This window comes from Chiloscyllium plagiosum, chromosome 18 (assembly GCF_004010195.1).
Source record: "Chiloscyllium plagiosum isolate BGI_BamShark_2017 chromosome 18, ASM401019v2, whole genome shotgun sequence".
Classification (NCBI taxonomy): Eukaryota; Metazoa; Chordata; class Chondrichthyes; order Orectolobiformes; family Hemiscylliidae; genus Chiloscyllium; species Chiloscyllium plagiosum.
This window is the reverse complement of record NC_057727.1, coordinates 68,647,007-68,671,122: the sequence shown is the minus strand read 5'-3', so window position 1 is coordinate 68,671,122 and position 24,116 is coordinate 68,647,007. Positions and strand designations below refer to the sequence as shown.

At 40.5% G+C, this 24,116-nt stretch overlaps 1 protein-coding gene across 3 annotated transcripts in view; it reads left to right on the top strand.

The window, feature by feature from the left end:
- The window catches only part of rad18 (RAD18 E3 ubiquitin protein ligase), a 285,566-nt gene that overhangs the window by 36,620 nt on the left and 224,830 nt on the right, over window positions 1–24,116 (top strand). For all 3 annotated transcript variants that reach the window (XM_043708545.1, XM_043708543.1, XM_043708544.1), the window contains one exon: window positions 19,807–19,868. In XM_043708545.1, coding sequence (XP_043564480.1) covers window positions 19,807–19,868 — 62 coding nt within the window. The remainder of the gene's footprint in view (window positions 1–19,806; window positions 19,869–24,116) is intronic.

The following is a 24,116-nucleotide window of genomic DNA, read 5'->3' as shown; positions in this document are numbered from 1 at the left end:
ACTCATCAGAACTTGAGAAGATTCTGAGTGATAAGGTATAAATACATTTGGAAAGACAGGGTTTGATTAGGAATAGTCAGCATGGCTTTGTGTGTGGGAGATCATGCCATACAAATTTGTTAGAGTTCTTTGATGAATTGTCCATGAAGTTTGACGAGGGCAAGGTTTTAGACATAGTCTGTGTGGATTTCAGTAAGGTCTTTGAAAAGGTGCCACATGGTAGGCTGCTCCAAAAGGTTAGATTGCATGGAATCCAGGGGAAGCTGGCAAATTGGATACACAGTTAGCTTGATGGTAGGAACAGAGGGTAATAGTGGAAGGATGCTTGTTGGACTGGAGGCCTGTGACCAGTGGAGTGCCACAGGGGTCAGTGCTGTGTTCATTGACATAGATAACAAACAGCAATGATTTGGATGAGAATATACAAGGCATGATTAGTAAGTTTGCAGGTGACACCAAAATTGGCGGTGTTGTAGATAGTGAGGAAGGTTCTCAGAAATTGTAATTGGACATTAATTAGCTGGGGAAGTGGGTCAAGAAATAACAAATAGAGTTCAATATAGATAAGTCTGAGGTCTTGCATTTTGGAAAGTCAAATCAAGGTAGGAGTTTCATGGTGAATGGTGGGGCCTTAAGGAGTGTAGTGGAACAGAGGCACCTTGGAGTTCAGGTGCACGGTTTTCTGAAAGTGGAGTCATAGGTTGACAGGGCAGTGGAGAAGGCCTTTGGCACACTGACCTTCATCAGTTAGGACATTGAGTATAGAAGTTGGGAAGTTGTGTTGCAGTTGTACAGGACATCGGTGAGGCTGCATTTTGAGTATTGTGTTCAGTTTTGGTTACCTTGCTTTAGGAAGGATATTATTAAATTGGAAAAGAAATTTATAAGGATATTGCCAGGACTCAATTGTCGGCAGTTATAGGGAGAGGTTGGACAAACTAGGACTTCTTTCTTTCAAGCGTAGGAAACTGAGGAGGGATGTTAGAGAAGTGTATAAAATTATGAGAAGCATGGATAGGGTAAGTGCACTCAGTCTTTTCCCCAGGGTTGGGGAATCAAGGACTAGAGGGCATCAGTTTTACATTAGAGGGGAATAAAAGGGAACCTGAGGGGCATAGGGTGGAATGAGGTGCCAGCAGAAGTGGTTGAGGCAGGTAAATTAACAATATTTAAAAGGCAGTTGGACATATACATGGGTAGGAAAGGTTTAGAAGTATATGGTTTAGGGAAATGGGGTTAGCGTGGATGGACATTTTGGTCGGCATGGACCAGTTTTGGGCTGAAGGGCCTGTCTTTATGCTATAGAACTCTGTGACTCTAATCTGAGCAGTTCTGAAGAAGGGTGACTGGACCTGAAGCATTAACTCTAATTTTTCTTCGCAGATGCTGCCAGAGCTGCTGAGTTTCTCCAGCAATGTTTGTTAATATTTAACAAATGTTGTCTAATCATGGAATTATATCTGATGTTGAACGCTTTTATGTTTTAAAAATATGGTTTGGTTGGGTATAGTCAGTACCTTCCTTGTTGTGGACAGTTGAATGGATATGATGTTTGACATGGTCTGCCAATCTTTGGGCTTGTTGCGTATGTACCTTGCATCACAATGGCACTGAAGTTCATGTACTGCATTATTCATTTGTTTAATAGACAGAGTGGCTTGTTGGTGTTACCCTGTTAGTGGTGAACACCACTTATGTTGCTGCTACGGGGCAGCAGTATGCATCACCTGTTGCTCAAACCTTTGAGAGACCTTACCCTAAATATGAGGTTGTCTGGGCATTTTTCAGGACTAAATTCAAGACCCATTTATACTTGAACACAATTTTAAAAAGTACATGTATTAAGTTTGTTTTTCACCACCTTGTTACTATTTGAATCTGTGTCTCTAGAACATGAGCCCTGGGCCTCCAGACTACTAGTCCATTGACATTATCTCTTAACTTGTTGTCAGTCGGTGTTAATATGTGTCTCCTTGTTCCCCCTTTTTGACCTGAAAAGCTGCCCATATCCTAGTATCTGGTATATTTCTATAAGCTTACTGATGGTCACTTTTGAATGATGTGGAATTCAACTTTGTTTGGCTCTTTCGTCATCCTTCAGCTTGGTCTAGTTTTGTGGTTCTTCCATACCATTCTTGACACTGTCCCATTGTTTCATGATTATGGTTATACTCATCTGCAGTTTCTGTTGCCTTTCTACTCACTCTTCTGACAACGCATTGGATCCTCTTGGACTATATTATGAATTGAATGAATTATAAAAGTCTTTTTGGAGCTGCACAGGATGTGGATGAGACAACCCTTCAAGTACAGATTTAAGGAGCAGTGAGGCGTTATCACATAAAGCAGTTCAGAGAAAGTTTGTGTGATGATTTTCAGAATTGAAGGGATTCCCTCAGGAGAAGAGTTGAGCAAGGTGTGTCCTTGCTCACTAGAAAATTAAAAAAAGGTTATTCAAATATGTAAGATTCTGACAGAGCCTGACTGGAGATGTTGTGGGGGCAAAAATGGGGGACACTGTTTCTAAATAAAGTGTCTTTCATCTTAAGGTCGAGATAAAGAAGGATGTCTTCTGAGAATATTTAATCGTTGGAATTTCCTGTCAAGGGAGCAATGGATATTGGTTACTGAATTACATTCAAAGCTGAGTTAGATTTTTAATGGAGTTTAGGTTTATGGAGACCAGGCAGTAAAATGGCAATCAGGCCATGGCTAAATCATCTTGGCCTGTCTTGCTTTTAATTCTTCTGTTCATAGCTCCTCACTCCATTCCCAAGTGTCTGTGTGCTTTTGGCTCAGCTTATTTCCCACCAATTTAACATCTTATGTAATTTGACTGATAATGCTAGGTTGCGTTGAGAAACTCCAGTTTTTTTAAAATGTATCCAGATGACTTGCTAATTCATGTGTGGAATTAATCCTAGCAGACATCATTACAGTATATCTGTCCCTAAATTGCTGTTGAACAAGTACACATTGTCAAATTGATTTATTTGTTTTCCTGTAATACAACAATGAAAGTGATTATGATGTCCCTAGACAGTAAAACAGTTGTATCTCAGATGATTAATCCAACAGAGTAATCTAGTTGCCCGCAGCATCTCTCCGATGGGATATCTTGAGTATAATGGAATTACTGTTGTGCAGACACTGATCTCTGCACCATTTTTCTCACTTAGTTACTCATTCTATGACCAGGATGATAATGGTGACACCTTCACACTCTTCTATTTGCATGTAAGCAGATTCTGTTGTTTGTAAAGTTTCATGGAGTCATACAGCATGGAAACAGGCCCTTCAGTCCAACTTAACTTTGCCAACCAGGCTTCCTAATCCGAACTTGTCCCAATTTGCCCATATACCTCTAAACGTTTCCTATTCATGTACCTGTCCAAATATATTTTAAATGTTGTAATTATACCCACACCTACACTTCCCTTGGCATTTGCACCACTGTCTATGTATAAAAGATGCCCCTCAGGTCCCTTTTAAATCTTTCCCCTCTCACTTTCAACCTATATCTTCTCGTTTTGGATTCCCCTACCTAAGTCTTCATCTTGTCTATGCCCCTCATGATTTTACAAACCTATATAAGGTCACCCCTCAACTGCCTATGCTCCAGGGTAAAAAGTCCCAGCCCATCCAGCCTCTCCTTATAACTCAAACCTTCCAATCTTGGTAAAATCCTTAAATCTTTTCTTACACTCTTTCCAGTTTAATAACATCCTTCCTTTAGCAAGGTGGCCAGAATTGTATGCAGTGCTCCAAATGTGGCTTTGCCAATGTGTTTTATAGCCATAACGTGACATTCCAACTCCTATACTCAGTGCTCTGACCAATGAAGACAAGCATGCCAAGCATCACTTTTACTACCCTGTCTATCAATGATGCCATTTTCAAGGCACTCCTTGGTCTCTGTTCGACAACACTCCCCAAATCCCTACCATTAACTTACCCTGGTTTGTCTTACCAAAATGCAACTCTCTGCATTTATCTGAATTAAAGTCCCATTTGAAATTCCTTGGCCACTGGCCCAGCCTATCAAGATCCCATTGTACTCTTAGATAACCTCCTTTACTGTCCACTCTACCACCAACTTCGGTGTCATTTGTAAACTTAACCATGTCTGCTATACACTCATCCAAATTGTTGATTCTAGTAGTTGAGTTTGGTGATACATTAGGAGGGATTTAATAAAAGTATGCATTAGCTTATGCTGCAACAGCACAGGGCATACTCCCCATGCTCACATTGCGTGCAACATCCCCAGCTGTTGCTCTGTCACTGATGGCACATATCCAATGCAAATACAGACCGAAGAGAATGCTCTTCTCACCCTTCACCTCCCTTCCTACTCTCTAAATGTTGGATCAGGGGCGCAAGGCAGTGCATATTCACAAGAGGTTGCTAATGTACCTCAAACAAAAGAACATAAAAGATTATTGCACACAAACATGAACTGTACAGTCATTTCTGATATGATAGCTCGATTCTCGTGTGATATCACATTATATGAAAATCGTGCAATAGCCATGCCAATCAGGTTCTAGCCAGTACAGGTAAGGAAAGTTCACATTCTGCAAATACCTGTCTAAATTCTTCAATCGCGTTAAAGCCAATTTGCGTTGAAGAAACATGCGCTATAGCAGAGCCAACTGTATGGCAAACAACTTGAAATGGTCTTATTGCATACATCAGAAATAAAGACTTGCACTTTTTTAACACAGCAACAATCTTGCTTCATTTTCTTATTTAGCTGTTATGGTTGTAATTGGTTACTTATTGACTTCTTAAAGTAGTTTTGGAGCAAACACATGGGCTTTCCATACACTCAGCTTCCAGCGGTTTTCTGACCAGGTTTTTTACTAGCTTAGCACTTCAGCACTGTGTGGTATTCACAGGCGCACTGACTTTATAGGTGGCTTTTCCGCCAGCCCTGATTGTTTTGGAGATTGCTATTAACAGCACTTCTGCAGGTCCTTTTTTTTCAAAATGAACCTGCTCACTGAAATGCTGGATAGATAGCATCCATAGACAGTGGGTTAGATAGCATCCATAGAGAAAGAGCAAGCTCATGTTTTGAGTCTAGATGACTCTTGAACAGAGCTGCTCACTGCCTGACTGCTTCTGGATGTTTCTGTTTTCCTGTGCTCCTCGATGCATTTCGCTAGACATAAGCAATTTGTTTTCTGCTACCCCTTCTTACCTAAGTACACGAAACTATTCATCAAGTATTTTATTCCCTCATTAAACTGCATGTGAACAAACTCCAGACACCCTAGCACCACTCGCAGAACAAATTTAAAATAAATCTTAAAAAAGAATCCTGCTCTTCTTAACATATATTGCAGAAATATTAATTTAACTTAGCTATACGACCAGAACCAGAAGAAATAGGAACAGCGGTGGGAAGTTCAGCAACTTGAGCATGCTCCTCCATTTAATAGGATAACAGCTGAGCCATTATTCCCTCTATTCACTTTCCTCATTTTCCCTGAAACCCTGAATTCCCTTACTAATCAAGAATTTATCTATCAGTATTAAATAAATGTAAGGAGTCTGACCCCACAGCTCTCTGTGGCAAGGAGTTTCAAATACACTCAACTCTGGGAAAAAAAAACTCCTCGTCATCTTGGTCTTAAGTTTAGATTAGATTACCTACAGTGTGGAAACAGGCCCTTCGGCTCAACCAGTACACACTGACCCTCTGAAGAGCAACCCATCCAGACCCATTTTGCCATGATGAATGCACCTAACACTATGGGCAATTTAGCATGGCCAATTCGCCTGACCTGCACATTTTTGGACTGTGGGAGGAAACTGGAGCACCCGGAGGAAATCCACACAGACACGGGGACAATGTGCAAACTCCACACAGTCACCCGAGGCTGGGATCGAACCTGGGACCCTGGTGCTTTGAGGCTGCTGTGCTAGCCACTGAGCCACTGTGCCGTCCATAAGTTGGTGCCTCTTTGTTCTGAGACTGTGCCCTCTGGTCCTAGACTCTTCCAACGTTGGAAGCATCCTCTCAGCATTCACACTGTCAAATCAGTAAAGATATCCTGTATGTTTCAATGAGAGCGCCTCCCATTTTTCAATACTCTAGTGTGTAGAGTCCTAACTTGTTTAACCTTTGCTAATAAGACAATCCCTCCCTACCAGGGATCGTTCTAGTGAATCTTCTGTCTCCCAAAGAAAATCTTTCCTTAAGTAAGGGAACCAAAACTGCTCACAATTCTCCAGATGTGGTCTCACCAGCACCTTGTACAGTTGCAGTAAGACTTCCCTACTTTTATACAGTAACCCCACTAAATTGGGCCAATATTTCATTAATCTTCCTGATTACCTGCTGCACCTGTGTACTTGATTTCTGTGTTTTGTGCACATGTACCTCCAATAAATATCATCATCACTGTAAAATGAATATTGTAACAGTTTCTTTTGAAAGACTTGAACATGGAAAAAGTGCAGGACTGTGATGAATAAGTGGGGAAGTGGAGACCTCTTTAAAAAAGCTGATATTGTAAAGTGAAAGATGGGTAAATGTATTCTGACTTATCTTGAACAGTTTGCAGTTTGTAATTCAGGCGCATTACACTGTGAGGTAGACAAAGGATAACTTCCAATGCAACTTCATTGAGTACTTTATCAACAAAGATCATGGCTGATCCATTGCTGATGCTGACCATTGCTGATCATCAGCTGACCATGGCTGATGTTTTGAATCCCATCCCCCTTTACCCCAGTTTTGGACTGTGTGTTTGTCTGTGTGTTGAGTTGGCATTGAATATAAAATTTGGAAAGTTATGTTACAGCTATACAAAACTAGTTAGGCCACATTTGGAATATTGTGTATAGTTCTGGTCGTTACACTACCAGAAGGATGTGAATACGTTGGAGAGGGTGCAGAGAAGATTTACCAGAATGCTGTCTGGTCTGGAGGGTTTTAGTTATGAGGAGAGGTTGGATAAACTTGGATTGTTTTCATTGGAAAGATAGAGGCTGAGGGGGATGATCTGATAGAGGTCTACCAAATTATGAAAGGGTATAGATAAGGTGGATGTCAGAGGCTTTTGTCGAGGGTGGAAAGGTCAGTTAAAGTAGGGCACAGGTTCAAGGTGAGAGGGGGTTAACTTTACAGGAAAAGTGCAGGGAAAGTTTTTCACAGATGATGGGAAGTACTTGGAGGTGGTGGAAATAGGCAGGTTAGCAATATTTAAGATGCATCTTGATAGATACATGAATGGAGGATGAACAGCGGGGTAGAAACCATGTATAAGCAATAACTAGCGGGTGTAAATAAGGATGAGGATTCGCCACAGGCTGAAGAGTTTGTTCCTGTTCTGAATTGTATTGAATAATTGATTTTTGGTGGTTAAAAAAAATTACAATATCCATGATTCCAAGCCAGATGGAGTTACCCAGAATCCCATCTCCCAAAAGGCTATTTCAGTCAGTAGTGGTATGACTGAACGACTCTTGAAGATGTATGTTGAAGTCCATCAACCAGAGTGCTTTCTATGCCATTGCCACTCCATGCATCTTCTAAGTGGGAGTGGGGGTTAACATGAAGGTGAATTGATTCATCAGCTGAGGGTAGTTGGTCAGTGATAATCAACTAGATGTTTCCTTGCCCATGCTTGATCCGATGTTGAGAGACTTGGTGGAATGAAACTAGTGTTGAGTACTGCCAGGACCATTGCCTCCTGACTATACCACAATTCCCCAACCTCTGGTGGGTCTGTCTTTCTGATGGGACAGGATGTGCCCAGAGATAGTTTGGTATATTGTTTGTTAAGTGTGACTCAGTGCATGTCTATAGAACAGATACCCCAATTTTGGTAGAAGATCCAGTGTTACTAATTGGATTTCTCGGGTTGACGGGTGTATCTTTTGACTTTCAGATACCCAGTAGCACACAGGTTATCCTTGTAATTTTATACTTCATTGACTTTTCTCTCAGCAATTTGATACAATTGAGTCAGGTGCCATATTATTCCAGAGGACAGTTTAAACTAACCACATTGTTATGGGTCTCCATTCACCTGGTGAACCAGGTCAGGTAAGGACAACAGATTCCTCCCCGACGAACAGTGGTGAGCCACGAGTTCCCAGTCATAGAGTTATATTGACATTGTTTGACTGTGTTATGGTTTTCCTACAACATCCTTAATAATGAACTTCCCCATTTTCCTTTCACTCTCATCCCCATCTTTCTTCAGTAAGGTTTTCCACTCTACTGGCACCTATCCAAAATCTAGGGAAAATGTAAGCTTGCAGCCAATGCAACCATCTCATTACAGCTACCTGTTGAGATCTAAGCATGCAACAAGTGACTTATCTATCGATAGTCTTATTAGTTTGCCTGCTAATTTTTCTGTGGTAATCGTTGTTTTCAGTTCCTCCCTTTATTTTGCATCTTGATTTTCTATTGTGAGTTAGATGCTTTTAATATATTTTAGCAAGAAGATGCATTCAAAATATTTGTTACAAGTCTCTGCCACTTCCTTTTACAATTATAAACTCCCCGGTATTAACCTCCTGGGGTCTAATTTAGTGGCTCTCTTCCTTTCTGTCTATTTATATAAGCTCTTAGTCTCTTTTAATATTTCTTGCTAATTTACTGAATCAAATCACACTGTTTTTGAACATTGGGTTAATTTGTGAAATCTTGTGATTTTAAAGAATTAGTCTAATTTATGGGAGCCTGTTGTTTTTCTAAATCAGTCTAATTTATAGAATCCTACAGATATAGGCAATCAATCTAATTTATGGGACCTTGCTGTTTTAAGGGCTCTCTTTGATTTATGTGCTTCAACAACTGTGGAATGAGCTTGAAAGAAATGTTTCTTTCTTTGCAAACACAGTACACTGGATCATCACTATCACAAGATCTGCAGGAACTATATTTCAAGATCATGTTAATAGGTGAAGCCATGTTACCTGATTGGTAACCCACCTGCTTACAGCATCTCAGACTTACTTTCTTGTTTGGGCACCTTTGGGCATTTCAATTGACCCCCTTTGCAACTCCATCTTTAAACTAATTGTGAAATACTGATTCAGTAATCTCTATTCTTCATGACACAAGTGCTTGCGTAACACTAAAATAAAACATGAGCTACAGATCTGAAACATAAACAGGAATTGCCTGGGAAACTCAGCTGGTCTGTGGGAAGAGAGCAGAGTTAATGTTTTTGAGTCCGGTGACTCTTCATCAGTTTGTTTTTTTTGCTTACATAACACCTTCCTTAACTGATCAATAATTTTCAGCTTCTCAAAAATTGAGATTTTCTATTCCCTGATCCAGTTTGCATCTATTTGCAAGGACACTGACTCTTTCCTACATTTTACTCAGATTTATGCAGTGCATTTGATGTTCATTTGCAATGGGAAAATGTCATCAGCTAAGCATAGAAATATCAACCATGGAAGCAGGAGTAGGCCATTCTGCCCTTCAAGGCTGCCTTGCCATTCCAATTGATCATGGTTGATCATCCTACTCAGTACCCTGATCTTCCCATACCCTTTGATCTCTTTATCTCTAACAACTCTATCTAACTCCTTGAAAACATTCAATGTTTTGGCCTCAACAGTTTCCTGTGGCAGGCAATTCCACAGACTCACCACTGAATGGGTGAAAAAAGTTCCTCCTCATTTCTGTCATACCCCCTTATCCTTAGATTGTAACTCTCTGTCCTGGAATCCCCAGTCATCAGGAACATTCTCCCTGTCTAGTCCTATTAGAATTTTATCAGTTTCTATGAGATACTCCCTCAGATGTCTACATTCTAGTGCATATAAACCTAACTGACCCAGTCTCTGCCTGTACACCAAACCTGTCATCCCAGAAATTAAATCTTCTTTGCATTTCCTTGATTATAATATTTCACATTGACTGATTCCAAATCTAGCCGTACAATTTTTAATCAAAGGTTTATCATTAAAGTAATAAGCATGAATCAGTAACTCAGTAGTTAATAACAAATACTTCCTTGTAAGTATAAATAATGTATTTATTTTAATTCATATTTCCATACAAAGTGCAATTTCAAATGAAACATTTTCAAATCATGTTTCATTTTATTAAATTGCTTGGTGGATGCTGATAAGTACTATCAGCCAGAGGTTTGTCATTTGTGGATCATTTATGGAAAGTTTGACATATTGTGCAAAAGTCAGGAAATATGTGCTAAAGCAGACTCCATTATACCAGGACCTTAAGTGCACTTGTATGATCTTTGAAATGTTGTGATCACATCATGTTGATAGTGAAACTACTGTTAAATAAAATTAGGCAATGCATTGATTAACGCTGCTGCCTTACAGTGCCAGAGACCCAGGTTCAATTCCAGCCTCAGGCAACTATCTTTGTGCAGTTTGCACATTCTCCCTGTGTCTGCCTGGGTTTCCTCCAGGTACTCTGCTTTCCTCCTCCAGTCCAAGGACGTGCAGGTTAGGTGGATTGCCCCATAGTGTCCAGTGACATGTAGGTAAGGTGGATTAGCCATGGGAAATTCAGCATTTCAGGGATAGGGTAGTGGAATGGATCTGGGTCGGAGGGTTGGTATGGACGGAATGGGTCGAATGGCCTGCTTTCACACTGTAGGTATTCTATGAAAATAATTCACAGCAGTCTGTGGAAATCAAGTACTGGGCCCCATTTATTCATTTGTAATAGCTAATGCAGAAAGCCTTCCTGACTGGGACACTCAGTGATAACAGCCCCATCCTCCCCATATTGCTTGATGTTGCATTATGTATTGTGTGGAAAATTTAATGTGCAGAGTGTAGTAGGTCATTTTTGCTGCTGACCCATTTGCTGGGTATGATAGAGGCAAAGTTCAAATGCAAGTCCTAAATGATGTCTACTCAGTTTATAAAATTAAGGAATTTACGATCTCCATATGTAACATAAGATTAGATTACTTACAGTGTGGAAACAGGCCCTTCAGCCCAACAAGTCCACGCTGACCCGCCGAAGCGCAACCCACCCCGACCCATTCCCCTACAATTAACCCTTCACCTATCACTACGGGCAATTTAGCATGGCCAATTCACCTAACCTGCACATTTTTGGATTTTGGGAGGAAACCAGTGCACCGGGAGGAAACCCAAGCGGACATGGGGAGAATGTGCAAACTCCACACAGAGAGTCGCGTGAGGCAGGAATTGAACTATAAGGACTACACATGTTTTATAAGTGCAGTGGGACCCAGACTTTCAAAAATCTGCAAGCAAACCAAATTCCCCTTCTCCCTTTATGATTGGAAAATAAATAATATTGAAAGACACTGCAGAGGGAAAGCTGCAAACTCTGGCAAGACCTAGGCCCAACTGACCGCCTGCTGAATTGAAGTTAGCCATGTTGGACAGTGTGATATCATTGCCAGAAACTGAAAAAGCTGTGAGAAAGTACCTTAAATTCCTTTCGTGCTTTTGGACTCTTGATCCAGGAACTTTGTTCATTTTTGCCTATATAGTTCTCCTAGGTACTCTGGTAAAGCCATTTATCTACTGTCCATCCAATTTGTGAATAAATATGTTTGTGGTTGGAATTCAAGTGATTATAGTTTTAAGTTTATATTTTAGTAATTAATAACCTGCTTTTACCCTGTCTATTTAAAGATAAGTTGTTATAGTAAATTGTTGTTTTTCTGCATCATTGTTGAAACCTGGTGTGAGTTTCTTTTACTTAGTCAGTAAAAGAGGCATTAACCATCATAGCCATTGAATTGGTCATCTTTCATGGAATACTGCGGCGTGATTTTGAGTGTACTCATCAGGGTCATGACAGTACCATTCAGTGAAGAATTTTGAATTCCTGCAGTCTTTCTCCCATTGAGCAATATAAAATGCCATGGCCACATGTACCACATGGTGAGTGAATTGTAGATTAATATAGATCATGTAACCTCCTTTTAATTGGTATTGATTCAAATTAAGGCCGATCAGCAGTCAAGTTTCTGCTTAGTGACATGCAAATGCAGCAAGCAATTCAGAAGGTACACAGTATGTTAGCCTTTGTTCCAATGTGATTGAGTACACTTGCTTCGCTTGTATAGGATGTTAGTGAGACCTCCTCTGGAGCATTATGTGTGGTTCAGGTCCCCTTGTCTTTGGAAAATTACCTGCCATAGAAGTGCAACAAACGTTTATCAGATTCTTCAGTTGGTGGGATTCTGCTGAGAGTGGGCTTGTATTCTCTGAAATATAGAAAAAAAAGGCGCTTAATAGACTTTAGTTACTGATGACCCCAAGGCAAAATGAGAGAGCACACGAATATGGCATTGAGATTAATGATTAGCCCAGGGCTCAAATGGCAGAGCAGACTCGAGGGGCTAAATAGCTGTCCCCTGCCCCTAAACTGATTAAAACATTAGTTTCTTATGAATAATTATGAAAGGATCTTTGCAATCCATTCTATTACCCTGGTATATTTTCCATTCTATAACCTTGATGTACTAATGTAAGATATGATTTGTCATGCAAAACAATACTTTTCACTGTATCTCAGTACAGGTGACAATAATAAATCAAATGATAAAGTTATTAACAAAAGATTACACACAGCTAGATTATAACAAGTATTGATAAGACAAAACTTAAACTAAAGTCCTAGTGAGCCACCGTAGTATCCCATTGGGGCTTGAGCTCCTTGTTGTTGAAATGTAAGGATAAACAGTTGAAGTTAGATCCAACAGTTGTTCTGTTTCGGCTTCTGTCTATTGGCTCGTGTAGTCGGATAGTTGTATAAGTGGTCAGCTAGGCAGCACAATTTGAGAGAGAGAGAGGAGGCTCCTTATTTTTCACTCATTCAGTAGTTTCAACGCTTACACGCTGCCTGATTGTCCTTTGGCAGAGCAATATTTGGTTTCTGTTTACTTTTCCATTTTCTTCTCCGGCAGTCAAAACTCGGCTCTGAAAATGTTCTCGAGTGCTTTGTGACTTAACTAGGTTTCTCTAAATCGTTCAAAATTTAAAAGTGGTGCTTTGTTCAACCACAAAACAAAAGAGTCAAGAATGCTGCATCCTTTTAGTAGTGTTCTTCCTATCTGCTGCTTTTCTGAAGCTTGAATTCTCTCACCTCTGTTGCTCAAATCATGGAATCCTTACAGTGCAGAAAGAGGCTGTTCAGCCCATTGGGTCTGCGCCAGCCCTCTGAAAAGCATCCCAGCTGGACCTAATACTCCACCTCCATAACACTTGATTTGCAAACTCCTGAACGTTCGAGAATGTTTACTGATAAATTAATGCAATAGTGAGAACCTGTGAATTAAATTGAGAAATGCAAAGAAGTGAATTGATGTATTCAGAGATACTGATGCAACATCAAATAAATAAATTAACAAACAAATTTGCTTAAAATCAATGTGGGCGCCAGTGAGTACAGCAATAGGAACAACACAAAAACAAGTAATGGAGCAGTGGTAGAGCAAATTTACTAATCGATCACACAAAATGAACAATGAACAATGAATTCAGTGAGCTGTAATTAGACTATCAACTCAATAAATGAATGGACAACAGACACACCAACGAGTAAATTGAAGGAGCGATGATCATCATGAATTAATACATTCTTTGTCAAAGAAATTTTGTGCTATGTTCACACTGATATTCCTCAGCTCATCTTTATCAACTGGCAAACATAATGAAAAACAATATGCTGAACACTTCTATCATTCCCAAGATACGTAAGCAGTTAATATATACTCATGTAGTGAGTGAAAAAAATCTTCGAGGAGGACTGCAGATGCTGGAGATCAGAGCTGAAAATGTGTTGCTGGAAAAGCGCAGCAGGTCAGGCAGCATCCAAGGAACAGGAGAATCGATGTTTCGGGCATAAGCCCTTCCTGAAGAAGGGCTTATGCCCGAAATGTCGATTCTCTTCCTTGGATGCTGCCTGACCTGCTGCCCTTTTCCAGCAACACATTTTCAGCTCATGTAGTGAGTGGTTTGTTTTGTTTGATAACACGTGCAGGAGCACTGGAACCTTTACATCAAAGTTACCATAGAAATGTACATACGTGTTGCATAATGAGATTAAGTATTTCAAACATATTACTTACATAAAACGATAATCCCACCACAAAGCAAATGTTTCTCTGATAACAGGGGAAATATATGGGTCTGACTTAGGAATCTCCACAGGAATTATTCGAGTCAGGGCTTTTAGTATTGATGCAGCAACAGAAGTTGTGAGGACTGAAGGTCCAAATCAAACAAGTGTGATCTAGGAAAGCTATAGAAGTTCTTATATCACCCTGATAAAGCTGAGACTTGGATGCACCTTAGATTGATTGGTAGCTTGAAGTAGGGAAAGTTTGGAAAACAGGCAAGAAAGCCTTTGACCAAACATTTAATAATTTAATACATGGCTTGTTGTTCAATACTGCTGTGAACTGGCATGCTTTGCTATGTTGAAGGTGCTATGTAAATACAAGCATCCTACCTGAAAATCGCCTCCTCAGTCCTCCTTTATTTTTCCCTGTTAAAAGTAGATCTGTCTTATTCCTTTCTGCCTTAGATATACATCAGTCTCTCATTTAATACATCAATGCTTTTTGTGATTGTCATTCCCTGTGGGTGTTCCACATTCTTCATCACTTATATAAAAGCATTCCACCTAAACTCCTTATTTGATCTTTTAATGGGATCTTACAGTTGTATTTACTGTCTATCCCTGTCTACCCCATTCTGGACTTGCCCACATGCGGAAAAAGTGTTTGTCTGCATTCACCTCCTTCTATGCTTCTTTCAAACTACTTATTTGCACCTAGATCCCTGGGTTACACACTCAGCAGTGCCTAAGCATATGACTGAGCTTCCCTACATACTAAACTGCAAAAGACCTCTTGGGTCCGTCAAGCCTCCCCCTAAAGCATGATAGCTGGCCAGCATCTTCCGTACTGTGCACTACCACTACCTCTCCCATCTCTCATTCTGCAGCACCTTAGGGTGATTGAAGGGGGGGGGGGGGGGAAAGCAGTGGGCGGAAGAGGCAATAAAACCACAGTCCTGTTGAGGGGTAAAAAAATCTCTAAAATTTCTCTCTAAACCAGTCCAAGTAATCACTTGGACCGTGTGAAAAGAAAGAAAGAACCTTGCATTTATTTAATGCCTTTTGCAATGTCAGGATATCCTAAGGTGGTTTACAGCCATTGAAGTACTTTTGAAATGTACTTGCTGTTGTCACGTAGGAAATACGGCAGCCAAGTTGTGAACAGCAAACTCCCACAGGTTGCAATGTGATAACGGTTGGATAATAATTTTATTTGTATGAGATGTTAATTGAGAAATAAATTATTGGCCAGGGCATGAGAGAGAACTCTTTTTACTCTTCTTTGTAAATGTATCAGAGAGAGTTTTTACATCTGCCTCCATCTTAACATCTCTTTGAAAGGTGATCCCTCAGACAGCTTGGTGCTTTCGTTGTGCTGTGTTAATGTGAGCATCTCTTTTGTGCTCAAGTCTCAGATGGAAATCAAACACACAACCCTCTGACCCTGGTGAGAGTCTTATCAACTGCAGCAGATCTGACAAAAGTTGCGGTCTCAGTTCGGAACTAGTACAACTCTCTCTTCAAGGCATGCAGAGAGACAGCATTTACCACACTAAGCTAGTAATACACTTGGAAGGCTCACCAATCTCTGGGAAAAGATGAAGTGTATAGCGTGCAATGTATTTTTATGCATGTTTCATTTGACTTGTGTTTTGTGCTTCTTTCCAGTGTTTATTCAAATAATCTATTGATAGGGAGACTACCCAACTACTTAATTATTGCATAGATTTCTCCCACGTCTGTGCTGCTCTGAAGTAAATCAACCAACCTCCTTAAACCAATTTGCTTAGCTGAAGTTTTTTTTAAATTAGAGAGCTGAATCATTTCCATTGTCACTATGCTGCCAGTATGTGTGTCTGGAATGGAAAACAGGAGCAAAAATACACCAAGTACTCTGGAAAAGGTTTGACCATTGATCTGGATAATGATAGATTGATACCTTTTGACTAGTTCTATTTGTGCACCCTAATACTTTGATAGCTTTAGATACAGTTTCTCTACTGTGATGATGGACTTTCAGTGAAATTTTTATTTTAAACGCTTTTCTATGGACAACTGTGGTCAGATCAGAATTGCTTCCTAAATCCAACAGAATTGCCACCAGGATTGTGAAGCAGCCATCAACATCCAGGTCAACCTGGAATTGTGTGCTTCCTATGTCTACATGCCTTCTTTGACTGAGACAATGTTGCACAGAAAGATATCGCCAAATCTTTCCAGCATCAGTGCCACGAAAAGCTGATGAAGTTCCAAACTCAGCGAGAATGGAACAATACCCTCAAAGCAAGTGAGGTGTGCCCTTCATCTGAAGAAGACAGTGAACTAGTCACTGCTGGAGCTATGCAAACTGGCTTCTGATAAGGCCAACCATCATATGTGTGACTGTGGAAACTGATGACTTGGATGAGTAAGTCCAGGCTATCAAGAAGCTTGGCAATTTCATCACCAACCTGTTCCTTTTAGGAGCTCCCCAGAATCGCATGGCCAAGTACCTGTTTGATAAGCATGTTCTGGGAGAAAAGCACTTAAAAGATCCACTACTTGGAAATCATTGTGCTTCTATTTCTTAACAGTTCATCTGCAATTAATTTTTTTTTTACAAAAAGTGAACGTTTGTCTACTTTCTTTTAACGGAGTCAGGTTTTTGGTGCTGTCTTTCTATATAGGGTCTTAACTTTGAAAGTTGAGTTTATAAATGGAAAAATGAAGATAAATATGCTGGGGGTTGGGGAATAAAAGTTGCAGTGAAACTTTCTATCAAGTGGACAAATTGTGAAACTGTATATGGCACAGCTGCTGATTCTCTTAAGTACATAAAAGTTATCAAGTGTTAATTACCCTTCAGTGATCTGTATATGACAGCACCAATATTATTTTCTCTCAGCCTCCTTCACTTTTATTCCTTGCAAATGGTATTTTATGTTCAACACATGATGCTGCATTTATTCAAATTAAGCACTTTTTGTTTTATAGACCTGTCGCTTGCTGCATCTGAATCTTTCGTATTGGATTGCAGTCCTCTACAATTTTAACCCTTGCACAGTTTTTGGTGTCATCTGCAGAATTACTTGAATAACTTTAAATGCCACTGTCCAAATTCTTAGTAAGACCGTAAAGTGTACTGGGGCCCAGTCTCCAGGTTGAACAGCACCCATTAGCTACAAAGTCTTTTCCTTCAACATTGGAATCCATTCTTAATCCAGCATTTCAAGTTCTTCCTGATGCCATTTGATTCTAAGTAAGTGGGTCACTAATACCAGCGCTTCACCGGAGGCTAGGCCACTGTTAGAATATTACGTGCAATTCTGGTCTCCTTCCTATCAAAAAGATTTTGTGAAACTTTGAAGGGTTCAGAAAAGATTTACAAGAATGTTGCCAGGGTTGGAGGATTTGAGCTACAGGGAGAGGCTGAACAGGCTGGGGCTGTTTTCCCTGGAGCATTGGAGGCTGAGGGGTGACCTTATAGAGGTTTACAAACTTATGAGGGTCATGGGTAGGGTAAATAGGCAAAGTCTTTTCCCTGGGGTCGGGGAGTCCAGAACTAGAGAGCATAGGGTAAGAGGGGAAAGATATAAAAGAGACCTAAGAGGCAACTTTTTCATGCAGAAGGGGTACGTGTATGGAATGAGCTGCCAGAGGAAGTGGTGGAGGCTGGTACAATTGCAACATTTAAAAGGCATTTGGATGGGTATATGAATAGGAAGGGTTTGGAGGGATATGGGCCAGGTGCTGGCAGGTGGGACTAGATTGGGAGGAGATATCTGGTCGGCATGGACGGGTTGGATCGAAGGGTCTGTTTCCATGCTGTACATCTCTATGACTCTCTGACTCTATGCTGTCACCTAGTATGGTGACGAAACATCTGAAAACGAACTTTCCAGCTCAGCGAGCAAACTTACATCCAGATTGTATGTAGTATATGCCATATATATATATTTGATATATGCAAAATAATTCTATTATCAAGATGCATCTACTTATGTACCTTGAATATCTATTTTTATGTGTAAATGTATCCTGGGCTATCAAATTAGAGAAATAGGATGAGGAGTTACCATATAGAGGTTTATAAAATCACGAGGGACAGGATAGGGTGAATAGCCAAGGTCTTTTTCCTAGGGTGGGGGAACCTAACACTAGAGGGCATAGGTTTAAGGTGAGAAGGGAAAGATTTAAGAAGGATCTGAGGGCAATTTTTTGAACGCAAAGGGTGGTGCTTGTATGGAATGAGCTACCAGAGGAAGTGGTGGAGGCTGGTACAATTACAACATTTACATGGAACAGTACAGCCCAGTACAGGCCCTTTGGCCCTCGATGTTTGTGCCGGCCTTCTATCCAACTCTAAGATCAGACTAACCCACATATGCTTCATTGTACTATCTTCCATATGCCTATCCAAGAGTCACTTCAATGTCCCTAATGTCTCTGACTCTACTAGCACTGCTGGCAGTGCATTCCAAGCACCCACCACTCTCTGTGCAAAGAACCTACCTCTGACATCTCCCCGAAACCTTCCTCCAATTACCTTAGAAATTATGCCCTCTTGTGATAGACATTGGCTAACCATTCTATCTATGTCTATCAACATCTTGTCCACCTCTATTAAGTCATCTCTCATCCTTCTTCGCTCCAGTGAGAAAAGCCCTCAGTTCCTCAACCTTTCTTCATAAGACATGCCCTCCAGTCCAAGCAGCATCCTGGTAAATCTCCTTTGCATCCTTTCTAACACTTTCCCATCTTTCCTATAATGAGACCACCAGAACTGAACACAAGGTGTATGAATAGGAAAGGTTTAGAGGGATATGGGCCAAATACTGGCAAATGGGACTAGGTCAGATTGAGATGTCTGATTGGTATGGACATGTCGGACCAAAAGGTCTGTTTCCGTGCTGTATGAATCTATGACTCAAATTTAGGGCAAATTAATGTGACAACATAATAGAAGCATGGCTTTACAGTTTGCAGAAAAGCATAACTATAATCACTGGATTTTAAATTCCAAAAAAAATCACAATATTCCTCTGATACTTTGTAATGTAATTGACGTTTCTCACAACTGATAACAGTTAGTGCATTGAAAGTTGCAAAGCATAGGATAGTATCGTCTAACCCTTGCACAATTCAATTGGAGATGAGTTAGTGCAGCCTATGTTGTAACAGCCATGCTTAAATGTCCCCATTTAAAAATCAGCAGATGCCTATGTGTGAGTGGTGATAGAATGGGATGCTAAAAAGGTTTAGTCCCATCAACTCTCCTAAAAAACCATCTCATTGATTCTATCATTTTCATTCATTCAAACTGTTTATTTGTTATTCTGTTCGTATACCATCAATACTGTCCAAATTTGTTTGGTCTAGAAGGCATGTAAAGAGTTAATTTACTACATTTTGTAAAATCTGTTTCGTTTGAAAACTGAAGTTATGTAAGAAAATAACTGTAGTCAAATTCATCACACTTCCTCCACAGGACCCATGACACCAGTGGTGTTTCTGAATTTCTGAAGTGTATGAGGGGAATGATGTTTGAACAATTTGCCACAAGTGTGTGCCTTCACAGCTCTGTTATTCTAATCATAACATTCCACAGATTTATTAGTCATATTTGCGAGCACTTGCAGAAAATTGAAGCATTTCTTTGTATTTTCCTGTGTTGATCAATTTCTGTTGTCTATTCCGAGGGGATGTGAATGGAAAAGGCAGATGAGGTGAGGTAATTATGTTTCTTTGTCCCCATTTTCTAGATTGCTCCCTTTGTGTGCGGAAGTTCTTATTGTACAAAACACAGTGTCCGCTCTGTTGTGTGGTAAGTAAAGCATTGGCGGGTCTGAATCAATCTGGAGTACGGAATGAGGAAATAAAATGATATGTGGGGACTTTTCATTAAAAATTGAACTTCGTATTTTTCCAGTTTAGTGACCTCGGCCATTCCATCTCTGGGTAGTTTATGACCTCACCTAAGTTGCATATGTGACTGCTAAGGACATTGAAGTCTTTGTCAGTTGAATATACCCATGTTCGGATTAGAGTGCTCACAATTATGATCCAGTCCTGTTCTTTAAACTAAACGAAACTTCTACTTGTGTAGGGCTTGGAAGGACAAAATAAGACACCAGAGAAGGGTGAAATTGCTGGCTCCAAAGAGCTTTTCTGTGCTTCTACGTATAACAAGCGTCTTTTCAAATAGATGTTTTTTTCTTACAATTCACTGTCCAAGGACATTTCAACCGTGAACGAAACTGAGGAGGAGAAGGAAGTCAGCTCGAAGATGAACGGAAGATGCAGCGAAAGGAGAAAAACAAGAATTTTAGGACAATGAGAATAATAAGAAAATGTAGGAATGTAGATTTAAGAAATCGAGAGTGAGAACTGAGGGAATTGTAAAGTACACAAAAGAAATGTCAATCAAGGCAAGGGAGATAGAAAATGAGAAAATGAGTTGTGTGACATTTGGTTGACATTACTTTAGGAACCTTGTATATTGTGTAATTAATAGTGCATTCTTTGCAGTGCTTTTGGTAGTTGGTACTATCAGAAAGGAGCATGAATGTTTTGAGTAAGTGGCAATATTTGCGGGTATCTCTGATGCACTAATTTATAAAACATTGTACTATTGTGCGATGTGGCAGGACTGCTGCATGGTGACAGGCATTGTCTTTTGGGAGAGTGCTCAATCTGAGAATCTATCCACCCTGTTCAGTTGTATATTAAAGATCTGACCACACTAGTTCTAAAATCCACAACCAGTGGAAACAGTTTATTTTTATCTACCCTGTCTTTTCCTAAATGTATCTTTGGTTGACATGATGTGATGAGTGAAGTCCTGTAGGGGGTCTGTGCAGGGGCCTCAGTGTCTTACAATTTGCATCAATGACTGAGATGATGGGAGTGAAGGGGTGGTGCCACATTTGCAGATGGCAAGCCAGTATAGGCATGAAGTATGTTATGAAGAAGACATAAGGACATTAGATAGGTAAAGATAGGTTGGGTGAGTGGCCAAAAGTCTGGCGGATGGAGTCTGGGAAAGTGTGGGAAAGTGTAAAATTGTTCACTTTTCACTGGAAGAATAAAAAAACGCAGAGAGATGGTAAAGGTGTGGAGGGATTTGACGCATGACTCAAAAAAGGACCCTATGCAGATAAAGCATGAAGGCTAATAGATACTTTCCTTTATTGCAACAGGAATTGAATGCAAAAGTAAGGATGTTATGCTTCGGTAAGACAGGATATAAATGAGACCACAACTCGACTACTGTGTGCAATTTTGGATTCCTTATTGAAGGAAGAATGGAAACACGTTGGAGGTGGTTCAGAGAGGGTTTCCTAGATTGATACTATGAATGAGTCAGTTGTCTTATAAAGATAGATTGGACAGGTTGGGCTTGTCTCCATTGGAGTTTAGTAGATGAGGAGAGACTTGATTGAAGTTTATAAGATCCTGAGTGTTGTTGACAGGCTGGACATGGAAAGGATGTTTCTTGTGGGTCAGAACAGGGGGCTCCAGTTTTAAAATAGGGCTCACCCTTTTGAAGACAGAGATAAGTTGTTTTTTTTCTCTTACCCTGGTTGTTGAACGCTATCTTAGAAGGTGGTAGAGGAGGGTCACTGAATAATTTTAAGTCAGAGGTGGATAGATCCAGGGTCATTGGACCGAAACATTAACTCTATTTTGTCTGCACAGATGCTGCCAGACCTGCTGACTTTTTGCAGCGATTCTGCCGTTTGTTTCTGGTTTCCAACATCGCAGTTGTTTGGGATATTTTTTGCTCTGTTTTGTTGATTGTTAAGTAGGAGAATCCGGAGTTACCTGGGTTGGGAATGTGGATGATGGAGAGGGATTTTAAAGAGGAGTCTGAGTCCCGTGTTCAGCGGCACAAATCAATATTTATATCAATGCATTGTGGGAGAGGTCTCTGGAACACTTTCCCTTTCCCAGTAAAGCACAGGATATTTATACATACTGCATTACAATGGTAAGAGGTAACATTGACATCAGTGCTTGCCACATCCCCTATGACCTGCACATCCATACATAATTATGGATAACTTCAAGGTCCAGCTTATCCAATCATCTCGTGATATTTGCCAGACACACGCTCACCTGTCCTTGGGCTCTTACAATACATTTTATTGACCATTTCGAACACTGACTGTCAGGCCACTTTCCAGACATTTGCCAGCTACTCGCTGGTACCCTTATGAAGATTTTCCAACCGTGTTTGTTGAAACCAGTCTCTGTCCATTTCTATAGAAATGTAACTACATTTAAGTTACAAATATTGTACAAATATGTGTCTACTCTAATATGAAATTATGATTATTTAAAAGGCATCATTTAAAGTAGGTCAGGCTTTTCCTTTCTATTTTATATAAAAATAAGAAATTCCACATCAGTCAGTCTCCATCTGAGCTGCCTTATCAGAGTCTGACTGTCTGCATTATAGCCCCATCTTACTAAGATTCAGAGGCATTTTGTTGTCTGGCTGTGAAGGCCATGACTTGAGCTACATGAAATGCCGCAGCAGCAGCTGAACATTTGTATCAGTTTAAAAAAAACACGCAGCCATTTTGTCACATTCCGCCATGGGCAGCTACACCACTGGAATATAAAACAGATCAGCCATGATCTTATTGAATGGCAGAGCAGGCTAAAGGGCTGGACAGTCTACTTCTGCTCCTATTTCACGTGTATGAGGTTTTCCACTGCTTCACATTTGTTTGTGGTTCGAGAGAGAGAGAAAGATGTTGTGATGTGTGGAAATCACTTCTTTCCTAAAATCAAAGGCTGCAGCTCAATGTAGGCTCTTGTGTAACTTCTGTTCACGAGCCAAGCAGACCCTGTCTCCAGGAGCCTGGCTTTTTTCAGGCTAGTGGAGATGTTCGCCCACGTTTCATTTTCCTTTTCTTTCCTTAGTTTTGGGTACCTGACTCTGCTCAATGAATCATGACAAAACAACATCACTAATCACAGGACTCAACAGTGGGGCAATTACACCTTAGCAACTCCATACCTTTCTATCTTAATGGTTCTATACACCAGGAAGAAAATTTCAAGTTGCTCAGAAACCATTCTCTTGCTCCAATAAGTGTATCACAAATGTGTAAAGAAGCAGGCCGTTCAGCCCGTCATGTCCACCCTGACTGACCAAAAACATCACTAATCACAGGACAACAGTGGGGCAATTACACCTTAGCAACTCCATACCTTTCTATCTTAATGATTCTACACACCGGGAAGAAAATTTCAAGTTGCTCAGAAACCATTCTCTTGCTCCAATAAGTGTATCACAAATGTGTAAAGAAGCAGGCCGTTCAGCCCGTCATGTCCACCCTGACTGACCAAAATGCATCCTACCCAAACCCACCAACCTATCCCTGTAATCCTACACTCTTCCATGGCTAATCCACCTAGCCTGCATATTAATAGACAATAGGTGCAGGAGTAGGCCATTCTGCCCTTTGAGCCTGCACCACCATTCAATATGATCATGGCTGATCTTCCTTAATCAGTATCCTTGATTCCACTATCCTTGAGAGCTCTATTCAACTCTTTCTTAAATGAATCCAGAGACTGGGCCTCCACTGCCTTCTGGGACAGAGCATTCCATGCAGCCACCACTCTCTGGGTGAAGAAGTGTTTCTCCTCGTCTCTGTCCTGAATGGTCTACCCCATATTTTTAAGCTGTGTCCTCTGGTTCGGCACTCACCCATCAGCGGAAACATGTTTCCTGCCTCCAGAGTGTCCAATCCTTTAATAATCTTATATGTCTCAATCAGATCCCCCCTCAGTCTTCTAAACTCAAGCGTATACAAGCCCAGTCGCTCCAGTCTTTCAGTATAAGGTAGTCCTGCCATCCCAGGAATTGACCTCGTGAACCTATGCTGCACTCCCTCAATAGCCAGAATGTCTTTCCTCAAATTTGGAGACCAGAACTGCACACAATACTCCAGATGTGGTCTCACCAGGGCCCTGTACAGCTGCAGAAGAACCTCTTTGCTTCTATACTCGATCCCTCTTGTTATGAAGGCCAGCACGCTATTAGCCTTCTTCACTA